The sequence below is a fragment of the Heloderma suspectum genome, chromosome 1, assembly GCF_057233095.1.
Source record: "Heloderma suspectum isolate Gila_16-S chromosome 1, 16-S_ref, whole genome shotgun sequence".
Classification (NCBI taxonomy): Eukaryota; Metazoa; Chordata; class Lepidosauria; order Squamata; family Helodermatidae; genus Heloderma; species Heloderma suspectum.
In genome coordinates, this window is record NC_139458.1 from 268,490,435 (window position 1) to 268,513,700 (window position 23,266).

The window sequence follows — 23,266 nt, forward strand, 5'->3', positions numbered from 1 at the left end:
GTGTAATATGGTCTCCACGGGTGTCCCAGAGACCAACCTGGCTGCCATATTTTGTACCAGTTGAAGTTTCCGAACTAAATATACAGGCAGCCCCAAGTACAGCACATTACAGAAATCAAGCCTAGCAGTTACCAGCGTGTGCATCAGTGTTACCAGGTCCACATATCCCAGGAATGGGCGTAGCTGGCATATCAGCCAAAGTTGATAACAGGCACTTCTCACAATTGCCTCCCCCTGGGGTTCTAGGAGCAGGGTTTGGTCAAGAAGCACCACCAAGCAATGAACTTGTTTCTTCAGGGGGAGTACAACCCCATCCAGAACTAGTTGACATACCTCAATACCTGAATTAGGATCCTTCACGGTGAGCACCTCTGTCTTGCCTGGATTCAACTTCAACTTGTTCTCCCTCATCCAGCCCATTACCAACTTCAGGCAGTCATTCAGAGGAGTCATACCTTCCTTGGATAAAGGCGTTAAGGAGAAATAGATTTGGGTGTCATCAGCATGCTGATAACACCCAGCCCCAAATCTCCTGATGATCTCTCCCAGTGGTTTCATGTAGCTATTAAACAGCATCAGGGATAGGATGGAGCCCTGAGGCACTCCACATAATAGCTCCTTTTTTGAGGAGCAGCTGTCCCTGAGCAACACTATCTGGAACTGTCCTGAGAGAAAGGAGCAGAACCACTGCAGAGCAGTGTCCCCAACCCCAAACTCCCTCAGGCAATAGTATCATATGGCTCCTGGTTCTTCTCCCATGATACAGTCATAGCAAAGAGGAGTGTGTATTAGAGGTCAAATGTTCTTCAGAGTTCTCTTCCCCATCCACCAAGCATTCCTGCTGCCACTAGTGCTGCTCTGAGCAGATGGTGTCAACTGCTTCCGGCTCTTAGAACTCTCAGAGGCAATTGCTGTTGGAAGCATTGGCAAAAGTGATATATGAAGTCATTTCTGCAGTCCTGCCGGTGTTGTTGCTTCACCAGATCCACAGCAGTGGTTCTTTAAACTGTGGTTTCAGAACAAGTTGGGATCTGAAGCCACAGTTTGATCCTGGCTTGATCTACCATAACACAGTTTAAAGAAACCAGAGTTCTCCGAGTTCAGATGTAACAAGGAACTGTGATTTGTTTCAAAGGGGAAATGCAAACTTCTGATATCCTCACAGCTGTGCAAAACCTAGGCAGAGGGAAGTGTGAGAGCCTGAGGATCATGCATGTATTGGGAAGCCATGGTTTACAGTTCTGTATGAACTGGCCTAATGAATTTATCAACATCCTGCTACTAAAGAGATGTTACTATGGGCAAAATATATGGAGGCAATGGACTGCCCCCTTACAAAGTACAGCAATAGAATATTGTTGTGTGATGTAGCTAGTTTGGGTTGGGCTTTGGGGAAGGTTGTTTTGGAAGCAATATGATATTGAAGAAGTGTCCAAACAGCAGACGGTCACAGTAGACCAAATTATACAGGATACAGACAAATACTGTATTTGAAGGCAGAAAAGGGAATGATCATATTATGTTACATATTACACATAAAATAGGAGAGAGAAAAGATGGAGGTGAAATGGTGATACGCAACAAAAACAGTTTTAGAAACATCCAAGTCAACTTATTTGGGTATCCAAATAAGATATTTTTGATGACTTAGCCTATGTTTGCTAGCAAAACATCAAAGACATAGAATCATAAAGCTGGGGGAACAGACACATCATTCAGTGAAATGCTTCAGAAAAAAACCATCCACCAGCATAAATGACCTGTCTTACAAATCTAACATTCTTCCTTTCAAAAGTTTCAGAACTGCAGAGGTAGAATTGGTCATCTGTATGAATTATCTGCATACAGATGAAAGTGATAGCAGAAACCCAAGAGAGAAGGGCAGCAGCCTGGTCCAAGCAATCTTATCTCTACTTAATTAGCTGATATATACAGAAGCCTTTTGTCCTCACACACAGCCACTTCCCTCCCTCTTTGTGGTTACCAGGTTCGGAACGAGCTACGATCTTAAACCAATTTTAAACTGTAGTTTGTGATCCTGGCTTGTTCCAGACCTGGTAACCGTAGTTTCCTTGTTAGGATGAACGAGAAACCATGGTTAATTGGAGATTTGCTGCAAACTGGTATGCACCATGAAGGGAGAAGGGAAGGGGCTGCATGCTGAAGCAAAAGGCTTGTTCATATCTCAGTTTATTATTAATATCAGAAATGATTGTCTGAATGCCGCCAGTGGTTCGTTACCAATTACTAAATCAGAAAATCACAACAAGGGATTTTCTGAATCACGTAATTCAAATGTTTGTTGAATAAGGTGATATTTTGCCTTACCAAATGTCTTCTAGTTTGCCCTCCAGCCAGAAATCTTTTTACTGAAACCCACACACAAAGAATGGTGTGTTAAAAACATTTTGTATTAGGATGGGAAGAATGCTCATAGTACCTCACTATGCAAAAGTTGTTTTTCTTTAGGGGCGAGAATCTGGCACCATTCAGAGTTACAGGCTTCCCAATGTTGGCTTAATTCGGAAGTATCTCCTAAACTGTCGGCCCTATCAACTGTCTCTGAACTGCAAGTCCAGGTAAGACAAGATGGGTTATAAAATAGCTTCTCAGTATTGACAATTCTTATTAATTGGGATACACCATATTAGTTAAAATATTAAAAATTATCCTAGGAGGTTGAAGTGTTTACAGATTATATACTATATTGATCTATATACTATATCCTGAGCAGAAAGGGCATTGGATACAAATTCTCCCCTTCTCCACCTTAGCATTACAAGGCAAACATCCATTTGGGAATCCTCTGTTTGCCTTATAATAGTAGTTCTACCCAACTCTATTTGTTGCTGACATTCTACTCTGAGAATAGTAAATTCATGGTAAATTATTGTATTTTTAATCTGTGGCAGAAAGCTGATAAAGAAGTACTGTTCTATTTTTTTCCTTCTCCCTTTATTCTCTTTTAGTCGTCTTGCTATCATAGACATGTTAGGAATGCTAATTTTCTTTGACTTGGATGCACGAGTAACAGACGGTTCAGGATGCCAAGGAATAGGTGAACAACTCAAACTGGAACGAAGAGATGTTTGGGATATGAAATGGGCCAGAGATAATCCAGACTTATTTGCCATGATGGAGAAAACTAGAATGTATGTGTTCAGAAACCTGGATCCCGAGGTAGAGCAATAAGCAATAATAAAAAATAATTATTTTTATTGGGATAAAATATGTATTGTCCACTATCACATCCTGCATCTTTGGGGGCAGGGAAGGGAAGAAAGCAGGTGGCAATGGCATATACAGATCCATTTGGGGGGATGTTATTTATTTGAAACAGTTTTACCCTGTTCTTCAGCTAAAAAAGGCTCCCAGAGTGGCTTACAAAAACTAATGATGACAGTCCCTGCCCTTACAGTCTGAAAGACATGATACCAAGGGGGAAAGGAATTGGGAGGGAGGAGGGAAAAAGCAAACTCAGGCATTAGTTGTTAGTTACAAAGTTCTTAGTGGTGTTCTTTTTGGCAGGGAAGGGTGAAGCAAGCTCCCTGAAATTGTATTCTAGCTGACGCATGGGGTGATGTTGGTCTCGCTTTTGCTTTGATGTTCTTTCTGGGAGGCAGAGGGTGTGTTCAGCCTCCCAGACTTATCCTGATGGATGAAATCATAGTGTGCTGCCCTTTAGCTCTGCAGTCCGAGGACAACACACAGGGCAACATATGTCTTTTTTGCACATTTTTCATTATACATATGCCTTAGCATTCTCAAAAGTGGCACCCTCCAGCTGTGCTAAATTTTATTTATTTTTATTTATTCAAAACATTTCTTGGATGCCTTTCAGGGCAGAACCCCTCCCAAGGCGGCTTACAGCAATAAAATACATAAAAACTGTTAAAATATTAAAAGTGATAAAAACAACAATAAGAGCCAACAGTAAAACCAGCAACAGTGATAACGGCAGGAGCAATACCACCTGATTGCTTTCACAGGTGGGCAAATGAGAATTACAGCTCCCATCATCCTCAGCTAGCATGGTCACTGAGGAACGCTGCCTGAGATCATTGACCTGAGGAGGTCTTTGTCAAGCAAGAAATTAGTGAAATTAAGTCCATACTAAGCAGGAACTAATAGTTTAAGAAAGAGCGATAAGTTCCTTGATAAGGAGCTGGGGAGGGGGGACTTGCCTCTGCCCCCACCCTCCAGTCCACCTTACTCCTAATATTGCTGTAGAACAACAGTTTGCTTTGAATATTGGAGTGGAAAGGTGGGACAACAGCATAAGAACATAGAAATACTAGATCATGCCAAAGATTCATGTAGTCCAGCATCCTGTCTAACCAGGTTCAGCTAGACATTCACAAGCAGGTATGAGGATGATGGCCATCCCTGTTGTTTATCCTGACAGTCTGGCATTTAAAGAGGAACTGCCTTTGTAGATTCAGGTTCTGTTTAGCTATTCTGCCCAATAGCCATCGATAAACATATCCACCATGAATTTGTATGATATCTTCTTAAGCCTATCTTAAGCTAGCAGTGATCACTACATCTTGGTGTTCCCGTCCTGCCAGCATTTGATTTGTAGATGTAGAAACTGCAGTAATATGGGTTGAAGCTTTCTGAAAGGTGCAAGGAGTGCCCACAGGCTTCCACCTGTGTTCTGCAAATGCAGAGGGAGCACAGGACTGCATAAGGGTACAATAGGATCAGTTGAGGGGGCAGGAAAATTGGTGATCTAAGTCTGCAATCTATGCACGCTTACATGGGAGTAATCCTATGCATGTTTATTAAAAGTAAGTCTCGCTCATTTCAGTGGGATTTACTCCCTAATTAGGGAGCCTAAGGATTGCAGCTTCTGTCTTTTTGAAATCAGTGGGACTTACTTCTGAATTAACAAGGGTAAAATCAGGCATTAAGGGTGCAGTCCTATGCATAGGATTGCACCGAGGTTGCGACATGCTGGGAGTTGTAGGACTTTTTTCTATCTAAACATGTATAGGATTATGCTCTCAGTCAAGAATAAGCCTATTGAGTAAGTTAGGGCGCAATCCTATGGGGATAGGCGGCCGCCTCCAAACTCAAAGGAACCACCTATCCAATGCAGGACAGGAGAAGCACGGAGGGGATCATTCCCTCCACGTTTCTCCTGCCCTGCATTTGTGGCTAGACAGCCGTTTTCGGCTGTATAGCTGCGGGAAGGCGGAGCAGGGGAGCAGGCTGCCAGACGACACATCGGATGTGTCGTACCAGCATTTCCTCTTTCCCCACTCCTAAATGCCCCATTTTAGCCGCTCTGTGCTCCTCTTCTGAGTATGGGGCTTGGGGCTGTTCTGCGCTGCCTGCAAGGCAGCGCAGGAGGAAGATTGGTTCTCCGGGAATCGACCTCTGAGCTCTGAGGTCAGTTCCCGGAAAACCACATATCCTTTGGCCATCTAGCTGCTGACTAGAGGCCATAGGATTGCTCCCTGAATTGATAAGTTATTAGCAATTATGTTGAGAGAGAATTTAAAAATGCTTCATTAAAATGAAGTAAATGGATTTGTACCTTGGTAAATTAAATAAAAATTTCGAAGAAGTATCATGATAGTTAGCTTTTTTTGAAAAAATACATTTGTGAACAAGAGTTCTAAAAATTTTATAAACATTTGATAGTGGTGGGAGCTATTTTTGCTTTCACACTTCATTGTTTATTTATGAATAAGTATATTTTAGAAAATGTAGGAAAGTCCTTTGACCAGGATCCAAATATCCTTGTATAGTGCTCCTAACATTCACTAAAGCTTCTGAGGCTCTTTTTTTCCTATTGCTGATCCTTGTGCCTCCTGAAATTGGAGAGACCTTTTGCAGCAGCAAATTCCCCACCACCACCACCTATGCACATACAGGGGAGTGCTTTAGACTCACACTTAAGGCCTTTGGTAGAACCTTTAGTGACAGAACTAGGGAAACCCAAATTTCACTGTGTGATATTTTTATAGAAAAATGTTTTCCTGTATTTCATGTTCACATTTTCAACCTACCTGTTAAGGGTGAAAAATGCATTTACATGTCTGAAATACTACAAGTTTATTTTGATTTTCTCATTACACATTAACATGTATTTTAAGGAACCCATTCAAACATCTGGATACATTTGCAACTTTGAAGATTTAGAAATTAAATCTGTGTTATTGGATGAAATATTAAAGGTAAATAATAGATTCTTTTTTCTAATAACATTTCATCTATACAATTTGCACAGTGGTGGTTTTGAATGAAAATGGACAGTAACTAAACTAAACTTATTTTTGCATATTTTATAGAACCCTGAACACCCTAATAAGGACTACATAATTAATTTTGAAATTAGATCACTACGAGATGCTCAAGCGATTGTTAAGGAAGCAGGTATTGTAGAGTCTACCCGGTTCATCGAAGAAAACTCACATCCAAGACTTTGGTAAAATTCCATTTTTTTCTACCTTCTTCTACTCATGTGTATTATTAGTGTATTTATCCATATTGGTTTTCCCAGGTTAACTTCTGAGTTAACAAAACAAATTTTATTAGCTGAGAATTTGGATCAGTATCTATTCATAAGAAAATAACAGGTTGTGAAAATCTTCAGTAGTAATTTCAAGAGCTGCTAGCTAAATGTACCACCTATGAAGGTCTGATTAAATATTTGCTGCTCAGGATGGCTACAGTCTAAATAGATCAGGGGTGTGAAATGTGCGGCCCGTGGGCCACAAGTGGCCCCTGGAAACTCTGTCTGGCAAACTCCCTGTGTCTGCTGCCACCAAACGAAAAAAGAGAGGGGAAAGCTTTAGGAATGGGCTCTGTGGTTCCTCCTGTCATAGGAAGCAGTATTTGAAAGTTCCTGCCCGCTTCTTAGGACACTCTGAAGATGTTCTAGGAACAAGGCTTTTTTGTCAGGAACCATAGAATCTGTTCCTAGAGCATTTTTTATTTTTTCAGTGGTGGCAGAGGAAAGTGATGGGTTAAAGCTGTGAGCAAATAGGTATGTGTATGTGTGAGGGAGGGAGTGAGTGAGTGAGTGAGCAGAAGTGACTATGAGAGTGGGTATGAGTAGATGTGGATGTGAGTGGGAATGGTTTGTGGGGAGCGAGGTATAGGGAGACCTAGGCTTCAGTCGTACCTGGACAGATACTGGCCACAGGAATGGCTGCCTACCAAGTCTAAAAGCATGAAAACAGCCCTGCAGAGGAACATGAAAATACACTGGGCCCTGGGGCAGGGCAGCCTGGGTGCAGAGGCCTCTAATGACTGTACCCACCATATGGGGTATGAAGAATTTAAACATCCACCGCACCCATACTGAAAGGAGAAAACATCTACCCGTTATTTGTTGGATGGATTAAACCAACCTTCAATCACAGTTTGTCAAGGGCTTATCTACTTCCCTTCCTCTCTCACACTCACAAGAAGATTCCTAGAAGTAGGCACTAATTTCAGGAATAAAGGAGGCACCATTCCCTCTCCCACAGCTCATCCAGGAGTATGGACAGGCACAAGTGTTCTCATTGCTGCCTCTCTCCTCAAAGGGGTAGGTAAAGGGGAAGATGCAGGCCTTCTTCAGCGCTCAGCATTCCTTATAGTCCAGCTCTCACAGCCATACATTACTACTGGGAAAACAATAGCTTTGATTATACGAACCTTTGTTGGTAAGGTGATGTCTCTGCTTCTTACTATGCTGTCTAGGTTTGCCATAGCTTTCCTCCCAAGGAGCAAGCGTCTTTTAATTTCATGGCTACAGTCACCGTCTGCGGTGATCTTGGAGCCCAAGAAAATAAAATCTGTCACTGCTTCCATTTCTTCCCCTTCTATATGCCAGGAAGTGATGGGGCTAGATGCCATGATCTTAGTTTTTTTAATGTTGAGTTTCAAACCAGCTTTGGACTCTCCACTTTCACCCTCAACAAGAGGCTCTTTAGATCCTCTTCACTTTCTGCCATTATGGCTTTCTTACAAGAAACCCATTTGATGGCTGCAGATGGACAGATGTTGCAAAAGGACTGGGTTGGTGAGGCCTATGTCAGATACCTCAACACTGTGTAAAGGGGTTGCAATTTTAATTCATAAGGGACTTTCTATTTCAGTTCAACAGGTGATTTTGATACTGAGGGGTGTTTTTTGATCTTGGTAGGAAAGTATATGGGTAAATTAATTGCTATGATCAATGTATATGGGCCAAATATTTATTCTCCAGCTATGTTTCATGATTGTTTTGCTAAACTGGTTGATATTACCCTTGATTATTTGATTGTGGGTGGGGATTTTAATGAGGTCTTAGATCCTTCATTAGATAGGAGTACACCTTCTCCTAAGACTCAGTCTGCTGTGAGATTGGCACTCCAGACTTATATGATGGAATATGGTTTAATTGATGCTTGGAGAATTTTACATCCTGTTGATAGAGAGTACTCTTTTATTTCACCAGTTCACCATAACTGCTTTAGATTAGACTGTTTTTTTTATTTCTACAACTTTAGTATGTCAAATAAAAGACTGCATGATTGATACATTGGTAGTGTCAGATCATACCCCAGTATGTTTGGAACTGCAATTTTCTGATACTCCTAGGGCCCCCAGTCTTTGGCATCTTAATGTTTCTCTTCTTAATGATGAGAAAATTAAAACGCATATGTTAGCTGAACTAACGAAGTATTTTAATATTAACGAGCATACAGCAGGTTAGTGTGCCACTGAATGGGAGGCTAGTAAAGCTTTTATAGGGGGCCGAATTATCTCTTATGCTTCTTAACAAAAGAAGCTTTAAAAAATTCAACAGACGTACTTAAGTAAGAAGCTGAAATCTCTTATAACTCAGTTTGCCACCTCCCCCGCAGCACAACTTTATCAAGAGCTACAGAATACTAAGCATGAGTTGAATAATATTATTTCACAACAGGTGGAATTTGCCCTGACCTGTCTATAATAGAAATATTGGGAAAGTGGTGAATATCCTAGTAAGATCCTTGCACATCATCGTAAACAGCATCAATATCAGAATGTCATTTCAGCTATTAAAGACAAGAGTGGCAAAATATATACTTCTCCTACAGATATAAATTCACAATTTTAAAAGTTTTATTCTGATCTGTATAGTACCAGTAATAAGATATCACAGCAAGATATGGATGCTCTTTTGTCTCAGATTAATCTTCCACGTTTAGATTCTTCACAACAACAGCTCCTTTTAGCTCCTCTGCGTGTAGAGGAAATTATGAGTGCAATAAAAATGAATACCGGGAAATCACCTGGACTGGATGGATTTCCAGTTGAATGGTATAAAACATTCTCTAGTTTTTTAGCCCCAAAGTTGCATTGCCTCTATAATCATATTTCAAAGCTGGCTCCCTTTCGTCATCGTTACATGATGCTTATATTACTGTGTTTCCTAAGCCAGGAAAGGACCATACCTATTGTGCTAACTATCGACCTATGTCATTAATTAACATAGATATCAAAATATTAACAGCAGTCTTGGCCAACAGATTACAACAAGTCATGACTGTATTGGATAGACCAGACCAGGTGGGATTTATTAAAAATAGACAGGGGGCTGATAATCTTAGAGTAGTTGTTGATTTAGTTGCTTTAGAGAGCAGTCCTATCTAGATAGGCTGCCACCTCCAAACACAGACCACCTATCCAAAGCAGGGCAGGAGAAGCACAGAGGGGATCATTCCCTTCGTGCTTCTCCTGCCATGCTTTTTCAGCTAGACAGCCAACTGCGGATGTCTAGCCTCAGGAGGATGGAGCAGGGAAGGAGGCTACTGTATGACTGTGTCATACAGGCAGTTACGTGCTCCCTGGCCTGGAATGCCCCCAGCCACACCTCTTTGCGGCCGCTCCGCGTTCCTCTTGTGAGCACAGAGGATAGGGCTGTTCCGCGCTGCGAAAGTCGAGCAAGGTCGGTTCCCAGAAAACAACATATCCTATGGCCATCTAGCCGCTGTCTAGCAGCCATAGGATTGCTCCCACCAACTCTGAAAGAACTGACTAGGCGGCCATCATTTCCTTGGATGCAGAAAAGGCCTTTGACAAAATTCATTGGAAATTTATGTTTATTACACTGACTAATTTTGGTTTTCCTAAAGAATTTTTGAAATGGGTTAAAATTTTATACATAGTTCCTAGAGCAAGAGTAATGACTAACGGTTTATTCTCAGCTTTTTTTTTTTTTTACTTGGGTGGGGTACCGGACAAGGTTGCCCACTTTCCCCATTGATATTCACTTTATGTTTGGAACCCCTGGTGTGTGCTATTAGACAAAATAATAATATTCATGGATTTGTTCATTTTGGTTTAGAATTTAAAATTAGCCTTTATGCTGATAATCTTTTGCTGTTTATCTCAAGACTCCAGTCGTTGGTTCCAGCTTTGATGAAATTATTTAATACCTTTGGTGAATTGTCCTGCTTTTCAATTAATTGGTCAAAGTTGGAAATAATGCCGATTGAAGATAGGGTATACTCTAGTGTATCAGCCAATTGGCAATTTCAATGGTGCCCAGAGTCTATTACTTACTTGGGAATAATTATGCCTAGAGATATATCTCAAATGATTAGGTTACATTTAAACAAGTTGATTAATGATATTTCACGAGATATAGATAGATGGGCATCTTTAATGTTGAGTTTATGGGGTAAGGTGAATACACTTAAGATGAAGACCATACCTTGAATTATTTATGTTATACATGGGATCCCTATACTTATACCTGGCAAATATTTCCAAAAACATAATGCTTTGATTCGTAAATTCTTGTGAAGTTTCTTTCCACCAAGAATATCTTTAAAAATGATGCAACTTCCAATTAATGAAGGCGGGTTCGGTTTTCCGGATCTAACTATGTACCATCGGGCCTGTTTGCTGACCTCTACTAAATTTTGGTCTTTTCCACTTAGATTAGATTTTCCACCTTGGTCAGTGTTGGAATCTTCTTGTCCGGAGCCTCTCTTTAAATGGATGGCATTAGGTTCTCAGCATATCAAGGTGGACAGAGCTCCTCCCACAATTTTGGCAGTCAGAGACATTTGGCGTATAATGTCACGTCTATTACAGTTTGATCCATTTTTCCATGCTACATTGACTTTATGGGGAAATCCAGATTTAAGAATTGGTAAGAAAATGTTTTTATGGCAAACCTGGACAAATAAAATTATCTTTACCCTGGATCAATTAGTGGGGGTTGATGATGAGTTTTTGGTATTTTCAGCTTTGCGAGATCAATTTGATTTGCCTGCTACAGCAGAATGGCAGTATTTGCAACTGAAACATTTGTTGGTATCTAGATTCGGTCCTGCTGCTTTTACTGTTTCGGAGTCTCCTTTGCTACTGGAAATACTTATTGAAGCTGACCAGACATATCATCCTACAATTCATGTTTATAAACATTTATTATCAATGAATAAATATGATACAAGTGGTTTACAGCAGGAATGGAACAGGGAATTGGAATGTCCTATTTTGTTTAATCAATGGACTGCTGTCTTGGCATCTGTATCAGACATTTCAGTGGATCTTCGGTTATGCCTTATTCAGCAAAAACATTTGTTTCAGATCTATCGGATGCTACAACATCTTTTTAATAAAGGCTTGTCAAATTTGGCTAATTGTTGAAGATGTAATGCAGTCAAGTTTCTCTTATTCATATGTTTTGGAAATGCCCAGGGTTGCCTCCTTTTGGGAGGAAGTTATTATATGGATAAATTTTGTATTAGAATGATATAAATGTTCTTTTAAATTACTTACCTGCTTCTTGGAATGTAACACATGGTCAGCATAAATGGATTTTTCACGCCTTTTTGGTTGCTAAAAGACTGATATTACGATATTGGAAGGATAAAAGCCCATCACCTATAACGCAATGGACTGAAGACCTAACAACACTAGCAACATTTGAAAGAGTGGTATATAGGCGTAACTTGCAGATGGACTTATATGTGGATATTTGGTCTGCTTTTACTGAAGTGTATGTGTAACCTATTTTTTTTCTTTTTTTTCTCCTTAGAATATTGCAGTATTTGAAACTGAGGATTTTAGAATATGTTGTTGTAATTTTTTTTGTTCTTTTTGTTTTGTTTTGTTATGTTTTTGGTTTGGTTTGGTTTGATTTGTTAAAACTCACAATACAAAATTGGGGGGGGGAACAAATGTAGAGAAAAACACCTCTAGTAAGAGACTCACTTCTAATTTGCCTCACTCCCCCCCACACACCTTTCAAGAAGGATAAAATAAGTTAAAACAACATCTCCTATATCCTCCACTTCTACCATTTAGCAGACCTGAGCATCTAATTCAACTGTTTCCTGTGAATCAGATATATCATACTCCTCTCAGAGTTCTAGATCTCCCTCTCAAACAAATTCAGATTTTTCAGAGATGATAGAAACTTCAGAAGAACAAAATACTAGGAACAAACCCATCGAAGGTAGACTACCCCCTACCCCAAGAGTCTTTTCCTAGATGTCTAACCAAAACCATCCATAACATTACATGAGAAGCCTTTATGAGATGGTGTGAAAAGAACATGAAGAACATTCTGATGGTGAGGTTGGCTGGGAATTATACAATCCATGTTTGCAGCATCTGTATTGATCCAAGAAATATTTGTGAACCTTTGGAGTTGGACCTCACTTAATTTTAATTTTGGTATTTTTTGTAATTGGACCAATTAAGTTAGGTAGACTGTTCCTTATAAAGCTACTTTTTCTAAGTAAATATATATGTTATTTATGCAGGCGTCTATTGGCTGAAACAGCCCTCCAGAAACTTGATCTTCATACTGCTGAGCAAGCATTTGTGCGCTACAAAAATTACCAAGGTATTAAGTTTATAAAACGCCTTCGCAACTTGCAGAGTGAATCCTTGAGGCAAGCTGAAGTGGCAGTTTACTTCAGCAAATTTGAAGAAGCTGAAAGAATGTATTTGGACATGGACAGAAGGTAATTCTATAGATAAATCTGAATTGTTAGGAAAATCCTGATTCCACAGTGGCATAGTTGATATTGGTGGAGATAGATTTATCTTGAGTGGGTGAATTTAGAAGTGTGGGCACCACTCTAACTAAACTTGCATTTCCCAAGTTGAAATCTATATAACTCAAAAGGGGAAGACAAAGAAAAAAGAAAAAGTTTTATCAGGCATGAGGATGGAACTGGGAACGGCCAGACAAACCCATTTAAAGGTGGTAGTGCTAAAATATCTGTTTGAGGCAAAGCAATCTGCCTTAAAGCTTAATCATGTTGTCTTGGATTTGTATAAAGCGTTAGAATATTCAGAGCTTTTCCAAACACAACCTTAGTAATCCTTAAAGCAGCACTGTGTGAGGCAGGCCATTATTATTACAGATGAGGGCAGAGGTTTAGTGATAGTAACTTGCCCAAGACCAGCTAGTGACCATGGTGAAGGGGAGGTTTGAACCTGGAAGATCCTGTGTCACAGCTCTGTCCTTTAGCCACTTAACTACACTAGCTATAAATAATTTTGGAAGTGATTTTTGTGTGTTTGCTAAAGTTGCCTATTTGTGATATTTGCAGAGATCTTGCAGTTGATTTACGACTCAAACTAGGAAATGGATTTCGAGTAGTGCAGCTGTTGCAAACAGGCTCGGGACATGGAGATGACAGTCTTCTTGAAGTAGCACACAATGAAATTGGAGACTACTTTGCAGATAGACAGAAATGGTATGCTTATAGCTTGAAATTGTAGATGATTATAGCTGTCTCCTATTCAAACTGGGGGCTTCATCTTCTTTTGAATTTTGCCTTATGCAGGGAAAGGAGATGTAACAATGTTAATCCTCCATGTAGCTTGCTGATTAATGTATTTGTAGTTTTAATTAAAGGGTCACAAGGAATTATTCCATTTTGGTAAATTAAGCATAATATTTATCCCATGTTTTTCCACTTTGTCACTAGTGGAAATATTTATTCTGTTGCAGCACTGACAGTAGCAAAATAACTAAATTAACAGTTTCAAGAGGTTATCTTTACCTGATATTACTGTGCCTATAGTAAGCTGGTAATATTAATAGATGATCAGAGATCATGTTTCTTTTTTTTCTTCTTAGGACAAATGCTGTTCCATATTATGTACAAGGCAGAAACCATGAACGTTTGGCTGAATGTTACTATATGCTGGAAGACTATCAAGCATTAGAGGATTTGGCTAACTCACTTCCAGAAAACAACAAGTTGCTTCCAGTAAGTATAGAAAGCTACTCATTGTGATTACTCACTCTAGACTGTAATCATATACCCACCCCACCTGGTTTTCTCCATATGGTTTGGACCACAACTCCCATTGGCCATGCAGGCTGGGGCTGATAGGAATTGTAGTCCAGAACCTGGAGGGAACCAGGTTGGGGATACACACTTACTGGAAGTTATTCTCATTGAACTCAATGGGACTTGCTTCTGAGTAGACATCCATACGTCCATAAGATTTCATTTTTTTCATCTGAAAAAAAATCCCACTCCTACTACAAGTGGTCTGATTCTACTGAGAGTAACAATGTGTCAGAGGAAAGTGATGACTAGTGTTGTTCCTTGTGCTGAAAGGAAAAGCCTGTCAGAATAAACTGTTGTCATCTATTAACCAACCACTCATTATACAGATCATTATACAAAAAATACTACTTAATATATATTTTTAAATATGATAAGTGGTATATAAATCTATTAAATAAATGATACATACATCAGATCTGTGCATTACTCATTCTAAACTATGTTGCAAGTTTTAGGAGAAAGAACAATACAGACATCTCTGCATAAATCTCCTTTTCATCATATGTGGTCTTAGGACAAAAAATAACCTCAGCCATATCTTTTCCCAACCCTCCTCAGAATGTTAAATTTTCTAAGATTAAATACCAAATTCCAGTAGAAAGAATGTGAACTGCAAATAACAAAGGGGGCATAAAGGAAAGTAGCCCATTGCACAGCATAAAGCAAAACGTGCATATCCCAGGTTAGCACTTTTGAACATGTTATCAGTATGTCAAAAGTATGAACAATAAAATATGGAGAAGGTAGTACTGATAGTATAGTTTCTGCTAGTTACACTGGTAATAGTATCCTGCTTCTGCATGCATTTGGTGAAGTTAGGCATCTGACAAAGTAGGCTCCTTGTCAGCATGTACCACAGTGAATTTGTTAGTAGTTAAGGTGCAAAAGGACTCTTCTGTTTTAGTGCAGACTAAGACCTTGTTCGGACGTAACAGCAGCATTTAGCGGCAATTGCGGGGGACGCACACTGCTTCTAATTTCCAGGAACTGACGAATGCTGCATTCGTAGGTTGTTACCATGATGTCCAGATGAGGCACTTGGGGTTGTTCGTGGGTTAAATAACCCCAAGAACAAAGCATGCATTAATGAACCCATGAGTTGCCACTGAACACCACTGTTACATCAGAACAGCACCTAAAAATGCTACTCCTCTGGAATTTAAGGATACTTTGATGTCTCTTGCAGGATATAGCCCATAAGTTTGTTACTGTGGGGATGTGTGAACAAGCTGTAACTGCCTTTCTCAAATGTAACAAACCAAAGGATGCAGTAGATATCTGTGTGAATCTCAACCAGGTAAGAATATAGCACTGTACTGGGAGCCTTTTCCATGTTAATTTAATGGTTCATTTCAATATTTTTCCTTGTAGCCTCCTGATATCATTTATCTAGTAATAAGAGAATTATTGTTCAGTAAGTTGTTATATATCGACCTAGGAATTTTAATGGACTAGCTATTTATATCCTCCTGTGCTGTGTTTCTGACAGCCAAACCACAAATGATATATTTTCCTAAAAGTAAGCAGTGGGGTGGGGAACACAATGAGGAACAGGTCCATAGTGAGGAGCTAGTCCTTTCCCATATGCCTATTCTCTGGTGCAAATCACACATACTCTGAAGCTGCTGTTAACCATGCTGGGGAACACGTACAGGTATCCAGAGAATCATCATGGGGAAAGGGTTAAACCAGTGCATTGGGAGACCCATTCGCTGCTGTTGCATATTGTTTGGCCCTAGGTTCTAAGTAGTTGGTGGGGAGGAAGAGAGAGAGAGATACTGTATCTAATGGATCTTGATGTGGAAGATTGAAATAAACAAAATCAAACTTTCTGGGACGAACTGCTGAATTCTTCTATTCAAGGAAGGAAAATTAGGGCCAAGCCATATTAAACCAATTAATTTGTTTAATTAATTAAAAATGGTACAGATTAGTCTGGGTCTGGTCAGTTCCTAGCTAAGATTCCCAGGTGGTCTTCTGTTGCTGCATTTGCACGTCACAATAAGCAATAGAGCAGCTGGTGCACACTGCGGGAGTGGCTAAATGAACCATAGACCTTCAAAAACAAACCATGGCTTATAACTCTGGTTTGTCTGGGGAGAAACAAGCCATAGTTCCTGGTTCACATATCACAATAAACAGCCATGTCAGCAGTTTGTTTAGCCTCTCCCACTTGCAGTACGAGCCAAACAGAAGCGATTGAGCAGCTTAGTGGTTTGTTTAGTCAGGAGTGATCAGTAATAAGTTGTGCTGTGCAAATGCAGCCATTGTACATCACCATGAGTTCCATGATGGATGAAAGGCAGGACATAATTGTAATAAAATAAAAACAATTTAATTGTTGCACATTTCAATGCTATTGGTAGTTTTTGACACAGACAGCTCGATCCTTACTGCAGAGATGCAAGCAGTGAATTGTGCTACCTAAACTATCACCACATCACGTAAGGGAGGCAGAGCTTTCTCTTTACCAAAAGTACTATTTGTTCAAGCTCCACAAACCAAAATGACTTTAGCCTTGCAATGCGGCACATTTATACGATATTTATACAATTTGTATACAGTATTTGCCAGTGGAGGCTGTTTTACTAGGCTTGAGTCCCAGTGGGTTTATATGTGAACTTGTATGTAATTGATTGTTGTTGTTCAGTCGTTAAGTAGTGTCCAACTCTTCGTGACCCCATGGACCATAGCATGCCAGGCTACGGATGTACAAAACTCACTTACCTTTGCTTTGTCCCTCCCCGCGGAATCCTCGTCGGGGGGGAGGTGATCCGGTCCTCCCCCTCAGAATCCTTGAGGGCCGGCTCCGCTCCGCAGCCAGGCCACGGAGCAGATGGCCTAGTGCGGAGGTAGCGGACGCCATTTGCGTCCAGCCAGACAACCGCGATAGGCTACGTAAGAATTTACGTAAGAAAAATATTTACGTAGGCTAGAACGGCGAAAAAGAAAGGAATGCAAATAGTGTCCACTACGCTATTTGCGTTCCCCTTTTTTTCGCCGATTTATCTTACGTAAATATTTACGTAAGATAAATCGGCGAAAAACAGGGAATGCAAATGGCGGCCGTCGCGTGTGTTTTTTTGTTTTTTTTCAGGTTAGCTGTGATAGGCTAGATAAATTCTTACGTAGCCTATCACGGTCCAAGGATGGCAATGGCGGCAGCGGCAGCGCTGCCATGGCCAGCCAGGAGACCAGCCACCGCCGAATCCGCCCCAGGTAAGTGCTGTCCCGGGGGATTCCGCGGGGGGGCAGGAGGCTGTTCCGCCACGGATTCCAGGGGGCTGGAATCCTTAGATACGGATACTGAAGCTGAAGCACAAATATTTTGGCCACCTAATGCGAAGAGAAAACTCCCTGGAAAAGACCCTGATGCTGGCAAAGATTGAAGTCAAAAGGAGAAGGGGACGGCAGAGGATGAGATGGTTAGATAGCATCACCGATGCAATGAATATGAACTTGAGCACACTCCGGAAAAGAGCGGACGACAGGAAGGCCAGGCGTAGGGATGGCGGAGAATTCCGCCACAGATTCCAGCGAAGCCGGATTCTATCCATGGCGGAATTCTCCGCCATCCCTACGGCAGGCCTTCCTGTCCTCCGCTCTTTCCCGGAGTGTGCTCAAGTTCATATTCATTGCATCGGTGATGCTATCTAGCCATCTCATCCTCTGCCGTCCCCTTCTCCTTTTGCCTTCAATCTTTCCCAGCATCAGGGTCTTTTCCAGGGAGTTTTCTCTTCGCATTAGGTGGCCAAAATATTTGAGCTTCAGCTTCACTATCTGTCCTTCCAATGAGCACTCAGGGTTGATTTCCTTTAGGATGGACTGATTTGACCTCCTTGCAGTCCAGGGGACTCATAAGAGTTTTCTCCAGCACCACAGTGTGAAAGCATCAATTCTTCGGTGCTCAGCCTTTCTTATAGTCCAGCTCGCACACCCATACGTTACTCCTGGGAAAACCATAGCTTTGATTATACGGACATTTGTCAGCAAGGTCTCTGCTTGTTACTGTGCTATCTAGGTTTGCCATAGCTTTCCTCCCAAGGAGCAAGCGTCTTTTAATTTCATGGCTACAGTCACCGTCTGCAGCGATCTTGGAGCCCAAGAAAATAAAATCTGTCACTGCTTCCTTTTCTTCCCCTTCTATATGCCAGGAAGTGATGGGGCCAGACACCATGATCTTAGTTTTTTTAATGTTGAGTTTCAAACCAGCTTTTGCACTCTCCTCTTTCACCCTCAACAAGAGGCTCTTGAGATCCTCTTCGCTTTCTGCCATTAGGGTGGTATCGTCTGCGTATCTGAGGCTGTTGATAATTCTCACGGCAATCTTAATTCCAACCTGTGATTCATCCAACCCAGCGTTTCTCATGATGTACTCTGCATATAAGTTAAATAAGCAGGGCGACAATATGCAGTCTTGTCGTACTCCTTTCCCAATTTTGAACCAATCGGTTGTTCCATGTCTGGTTCTTATTGTTGCTTCTTGGCCGTCGTACAGGTTTCTCAGGAGAAAGGTAAGGTGATCTGGTACTCCCATCTCTTTAAGAATTTGCCACAGTTTGTTGTGATCCACACAATCAAAGGCTTTAGCGTAGTCAATGAAGCAGAAATGAATGTTTTTCTGGAATTCTCTTGCTTTCTCTATGATCCAGCGAATGTTGGCGATTTGATCTCTAGTTCCTCTGCCTCTTCAAAACCCAGCTTATACTTCCGGTAGTTCTTGGTTCACATACTGCTGCTAAAGCCTAGCTTGTAGGATTTTGAGCATCACCTTGCTGGCATGTGAAATGAGCGCAATTGTACAGTAGTTTGAACACTCTTTGGCATTGCCCTTCTTTGGAATTGGAATGTAAACTGACCTTTTCCAATCTTGTGGCCACTGTTGAGTGTTCCAAATTTGTTGGCATAATCAGTGCAGCACTTTAACAGCATCATCTTTTAAGATTTTAAATAGCTCAGCTGGAATACCGTCATCTCCGCTAGCTTTGTTGTTAGTAATGCTTGCTAAGGCCCACTTGACTTCACCCTCGAGGATGTCCAGCTCAAGTTCAGTGACCGCACTATCATGGCTATCAGGGACGTTCAGATCTTTCCTGTATAGGTCTTCTGTGTATTCTTTCCACCTCTTCTTAATCTCATCTGCTTCTGTTAGGTCCCTGCCTTTTTTGTCCTTTATCATGCCCGTCTTTGCACAAAACATTCCCTTGATATCTCCGATTTTCTTGAAGAGATCTCTAGTCTTTCCCATTCTGTTGTTTTCCTCGATTTATTTGCATTGTTCATTTAAGAAGGCCTTCTTGTCTCTCCTTGCTATTCTCTGGAAATCTGCATTCAGTTGGATATATCTTCCCCTTTCTCCCTTGCTTTTTGCTTCCCTTCTTTCCTCAGCTACTTGTAAAGCCTCATCAGACAGCCACTTTGCTTTCTTGCATGTCTTTTTCTTTGGGATGGATTGAGTTGCTGCCTCCTGAACAATGTTACAGACCTCCGTCCATAGTTCCTCAGGCACTCTGTCTATCAGGTCTAATCCCTTAAATCTATTCCTCACCTCCACTGTATATTCATCAGGGATATGATTAAGTCATACCTGAATGGTTTAGTGGTTTTCCCTACGTTCTTCAATTTAAGCCGAAATTTTGCAAGAAGCAGCAAAACAACAGTCAGCTCCAGGTCTTGTTTTGACTGACTGTATAGAGCTTCTCCATCTTTGGCTGCAAAGGACATCATCAATCTGATTTCGATATTGACCATCTGGTGATGTCCATGTGTAGAGTCGCCTCTTGTGCTGTTGGAAAAGAGTGTTTGCTATGATCAGCGTGTTCTCTTGGCAAAACTCTATTAGCCTTTGTCCTGCTTCATTTTGTACACCAAGGCCATGCTTGCCTGTTATCCCGGGGATTTCTTGACTTCCTACTTTAGCATTCCAATCCCCTATGATGAAAAGGACATCTTTTTTTGGTGTTAGTTCTAGAAGGTGTTGTAGGTCTTCATAGAACCGATCAACCTCAGCTTCTTTGACCTCAGTGGTTGGGGCATAGACTTGAATTACTGTAATGTTGAATGGTTTGCCTTGGATTCGTACCAAGATCATTCAGTCATTTTTGAGATTGTACCCCAGTACTGCTTTTCCCACCCTTTGATTGACTATGACTGCTACTCCATTTCTTCTAAGGGATTCTTGCCCACAGTAGTAGATATAATGGTCACCTGAATTAAATTCGCCCATGCTTGTCCATTTCAGTTCGCTGATTCCCAAGATGTCGATGTTCAATCTTGCCATCTCATGTTTGACCACCTCCAGCTTACCTTGATTCATTGATCTGACATTCCAGGTTCCTAAACAATATTGTTCTTTACAGCATCGGATTTTCTTTTCACCACCAGACACATCCACAGCTGAGTGTCCTTTCGGCTTTGGCCCAGCCGCTTCACTCTTTCTGGCACTACTTGGAAATACCCTCTGCTCTTCCCCAGTAGTATATTGGACACCTTCCGACCTGAGGGGCTCATCTTCCGGCGTCATCTCTTTTAGCCTTGTGATACGTTCCATGGGGTTTTCTTGGCAAGAATACTGGAGTGGGTTGCCATTTCCTTCTCCAGTGGACCACATTTTGTCAGAACTCTCCAGCATGACCTGTCCGTCTTGGGTGGCCCTGCACAGCATAGCTTATGGCTTTACTGAGTTATGCAAGCCCCTTCACCACAACAAGGCAGTGATCCATGAAGGGGATGTAATTGATTATCTATGTCTTTATTTATTTGAAACATTTGTATACTGTTCATCCAACAGATTCCAGACTGATGATTTTTATGCTTGCTTCTAGTGGAGTAAAGCTGTTGAACTGGCTAAGCAACACAATATGAAAGAGATTGGTTCCTTGCTAGCTAGATATGCATCCCAGTTATTGGAAAAGAACAAACCCCTTGATGCCGTTGAGTTGTATCGTAAAGCCAACTATTTCTTTGATGCTGCTAAGCTCATGTTCAAGGTATTGTTACTGAAGGGTAACTGGGATAATTCCCAATACATATATACATCTTTTGGATGATAAGCAATGCTAATGAGTTTAGAAGTAGTTGTTATTACTTTTACATTTGTGTTTGTGTAGATCCTGAAAGTCTCTGCTCACTGTTAAGAGGAATCTCGGCAACAGTGTGGGATGAAATGCAGGTGGCTGCTGGAGGAGGGGGGAACTGCCCCAAATCAGCTGCAAGGCACCTTCTACAAATGGAGCTGGGTGGATGCCCATCACATTAAAAATGGGTCAGGTTATACCACCTATCATCCTGAAGGCTAAGGCTTGTTGACCCCTTTAAACTATATGATGTTTTGCCTAACACCACTGGAGAGCTTGGAAAAAGGTGTCGCATGGACAAGCCATTAGAAAACTAGGAGAGTGCCAGGGAGCTGTATGCCCCCCCCCCCCGCCACCCCAAGTTATTGGATGGGTTATTCAGGCTGTTAACAGGAGCTGCAGCTGGGCGCACATCAGAGGTGCTTCATGGATCTGAGATCTTCCTCAATTCAAAGGGATTGAAGTGGCAGAGGAGTTTTGATCCTACATTGGCATTTGGGGTGGCCAACTGCCATGACACTGCAATGGGGGAACACAGCGCAGTGCTAATACAGCTGCTTTTCCGTTTGCCTCCTGCCTTCTGGTTCCAGCTAGAAGGGGAGATAATTCATAGCATGATTGGCTGGGGTGTATAAATAGGATCTATAACTGTATTTTTTCATACTTTCTATTATGATTGTTAAGCTGTCACCTTCAAATGGTAAACAGAAAACAAAAACAAACTTCTTACGTTTTAACAATACCATGTTTATGTCTATCTTTCAAAGATTGCAGATGAAGAGGCTAAAAAGAGGACCAAACCTTTGCGTGTTAAAAAGCTTTATGTCATGTCAGCTATACTTGTGGAACAATATCATGAACAAATGAAAAATGCTCAGAGGGGGAAAGTCAAAGGAAAGACTTCAGAGGTACAATGTCAAAATGTTTGCTTATCCACCAACATGAAAGCAAGGCATACCTTTCAGGGTGATACTAGGAAAAATGCTCATGGTACAGATGGTAACAAATCTTCTTTTCTCATAATTTCCCCCCAAAAGCATGCTCTTTAGAACATTACTTCAAAAATAGCTTGATAGGGGTATCAGATCCAGGAAAAGGTTTTTAGGGTCATGAGAAAGAGTGCCATGAGTCCCCCATTCCTCTGCTTACAACTCCTGCACAAGAAGTCACACACAAAAATTCCAGGGACACATCTCACTTAGGAAACATTTTAATTAGCAGCAGGAAAAACTTTGGGTGACACTACATCGTGACAACTTTGCTGCCACTTAATTGTGTTGCCCCTCTCTACTGAAATGTATCAGGAGGCTCTTCTGTGGATCAGGGCTTCACATCCTAACAAATATATTTACGTTTAGGATGCACATAACTCGGTAAGTGAACATGGTTTTGGAGAAGATAGCTAGATTGCTTTTGAAAGCTTTTCCCATTGTGTGTACTTAGCTGCTGTACAAGTGACTCCTCATATCTGAAAAATTGTATTATGAAGTGTACATTATTATGGTGTATGAAATCCATTTGGGGGCAGCTGTCTTCATGAAGAAAATAGCCATGATAACGGAATAGTACAAAAAAACCTATTTTGCCTTTATGCTTTCTTCTCTCTGTTGTATCTTTATATTCAGGCTACTTCAGCATTAGCTGGTTTGCTAGAGGAAGATGTTCTTTCTTCAGACAGTCGCCTAATTGATAATGCTTGGCGAGGAGCTGAAGCTTACCATTTTTTTATACTTGCCCAAAGGCAGCTCTATGAAGGTTATGTAGATACAGCAATGAAGACAGGTAGGATTGCTTCTTGTTGATATGAAATCTGATCTGTTTTGGTTTCATATTCATAGTCCACTCTGTTCCAAAGGCTCAGGTTGCAGTTTTCATATGAATTACACACCCAAT

The 23,266-nt window shown here is 41.0% G+C and overlaps 1 protein-coding gene across 3 annotated transcripts in view; it reads left to right on the top strand.

Annotated features, from left to right (window-relative positions):
• The window catches only part of WDR35 (WD repeat domain 35), a 54,500-nt gene that overhangs the window by 26,772 nt on the left and 4,462 nt on the right, over positions 1–23,266 (top strand). For 2 of the 3 annotated variants that reach the window (XM_084830700.1, XM_084830710.1), the window contains 11 exons: positions 2,470–2,579; positions 2,970–3,180; positions 6,105–6,185; positions 6,300–6,436; positions 12,747–12,950; positions 13,545–13,691; positions 14,078–14,210; positions 15,484–15,594; positions 21,122–21,286; positions 22,141–22,281; positions 22,999–23,155. In XM_084830700.1, coding sequence (XP_084686826.1) covers positions 2,470–2,579; positions 2,970–3,180; positions 6,105–6,185; positions 6,300–6,436; positions 12,747–12,950; positions 13,545–13,691; positions 14,078–14,210; positions 15,484–15,594; positions 21,122–21,286; positions 22,141–22,281; positions 22,999–23,155 — 1,597 coding nt within the window. The remainder of the gene's footprint in view (positions 1–2,469; positions 2,580–2,969; positions 3,181–6,104; positions 6,186–6,299; positions 6,437–12,746; positions 12,951–13,544; positions 13,692–14,077; positions 14,211–15,483; positions 15,595–21,121; positions 21,287–22,140; positions 22,282–22,998; positions 23,156–23,266) is intronic. The other variant, XM_084830719.1, reaches the window with a different exon arrangement.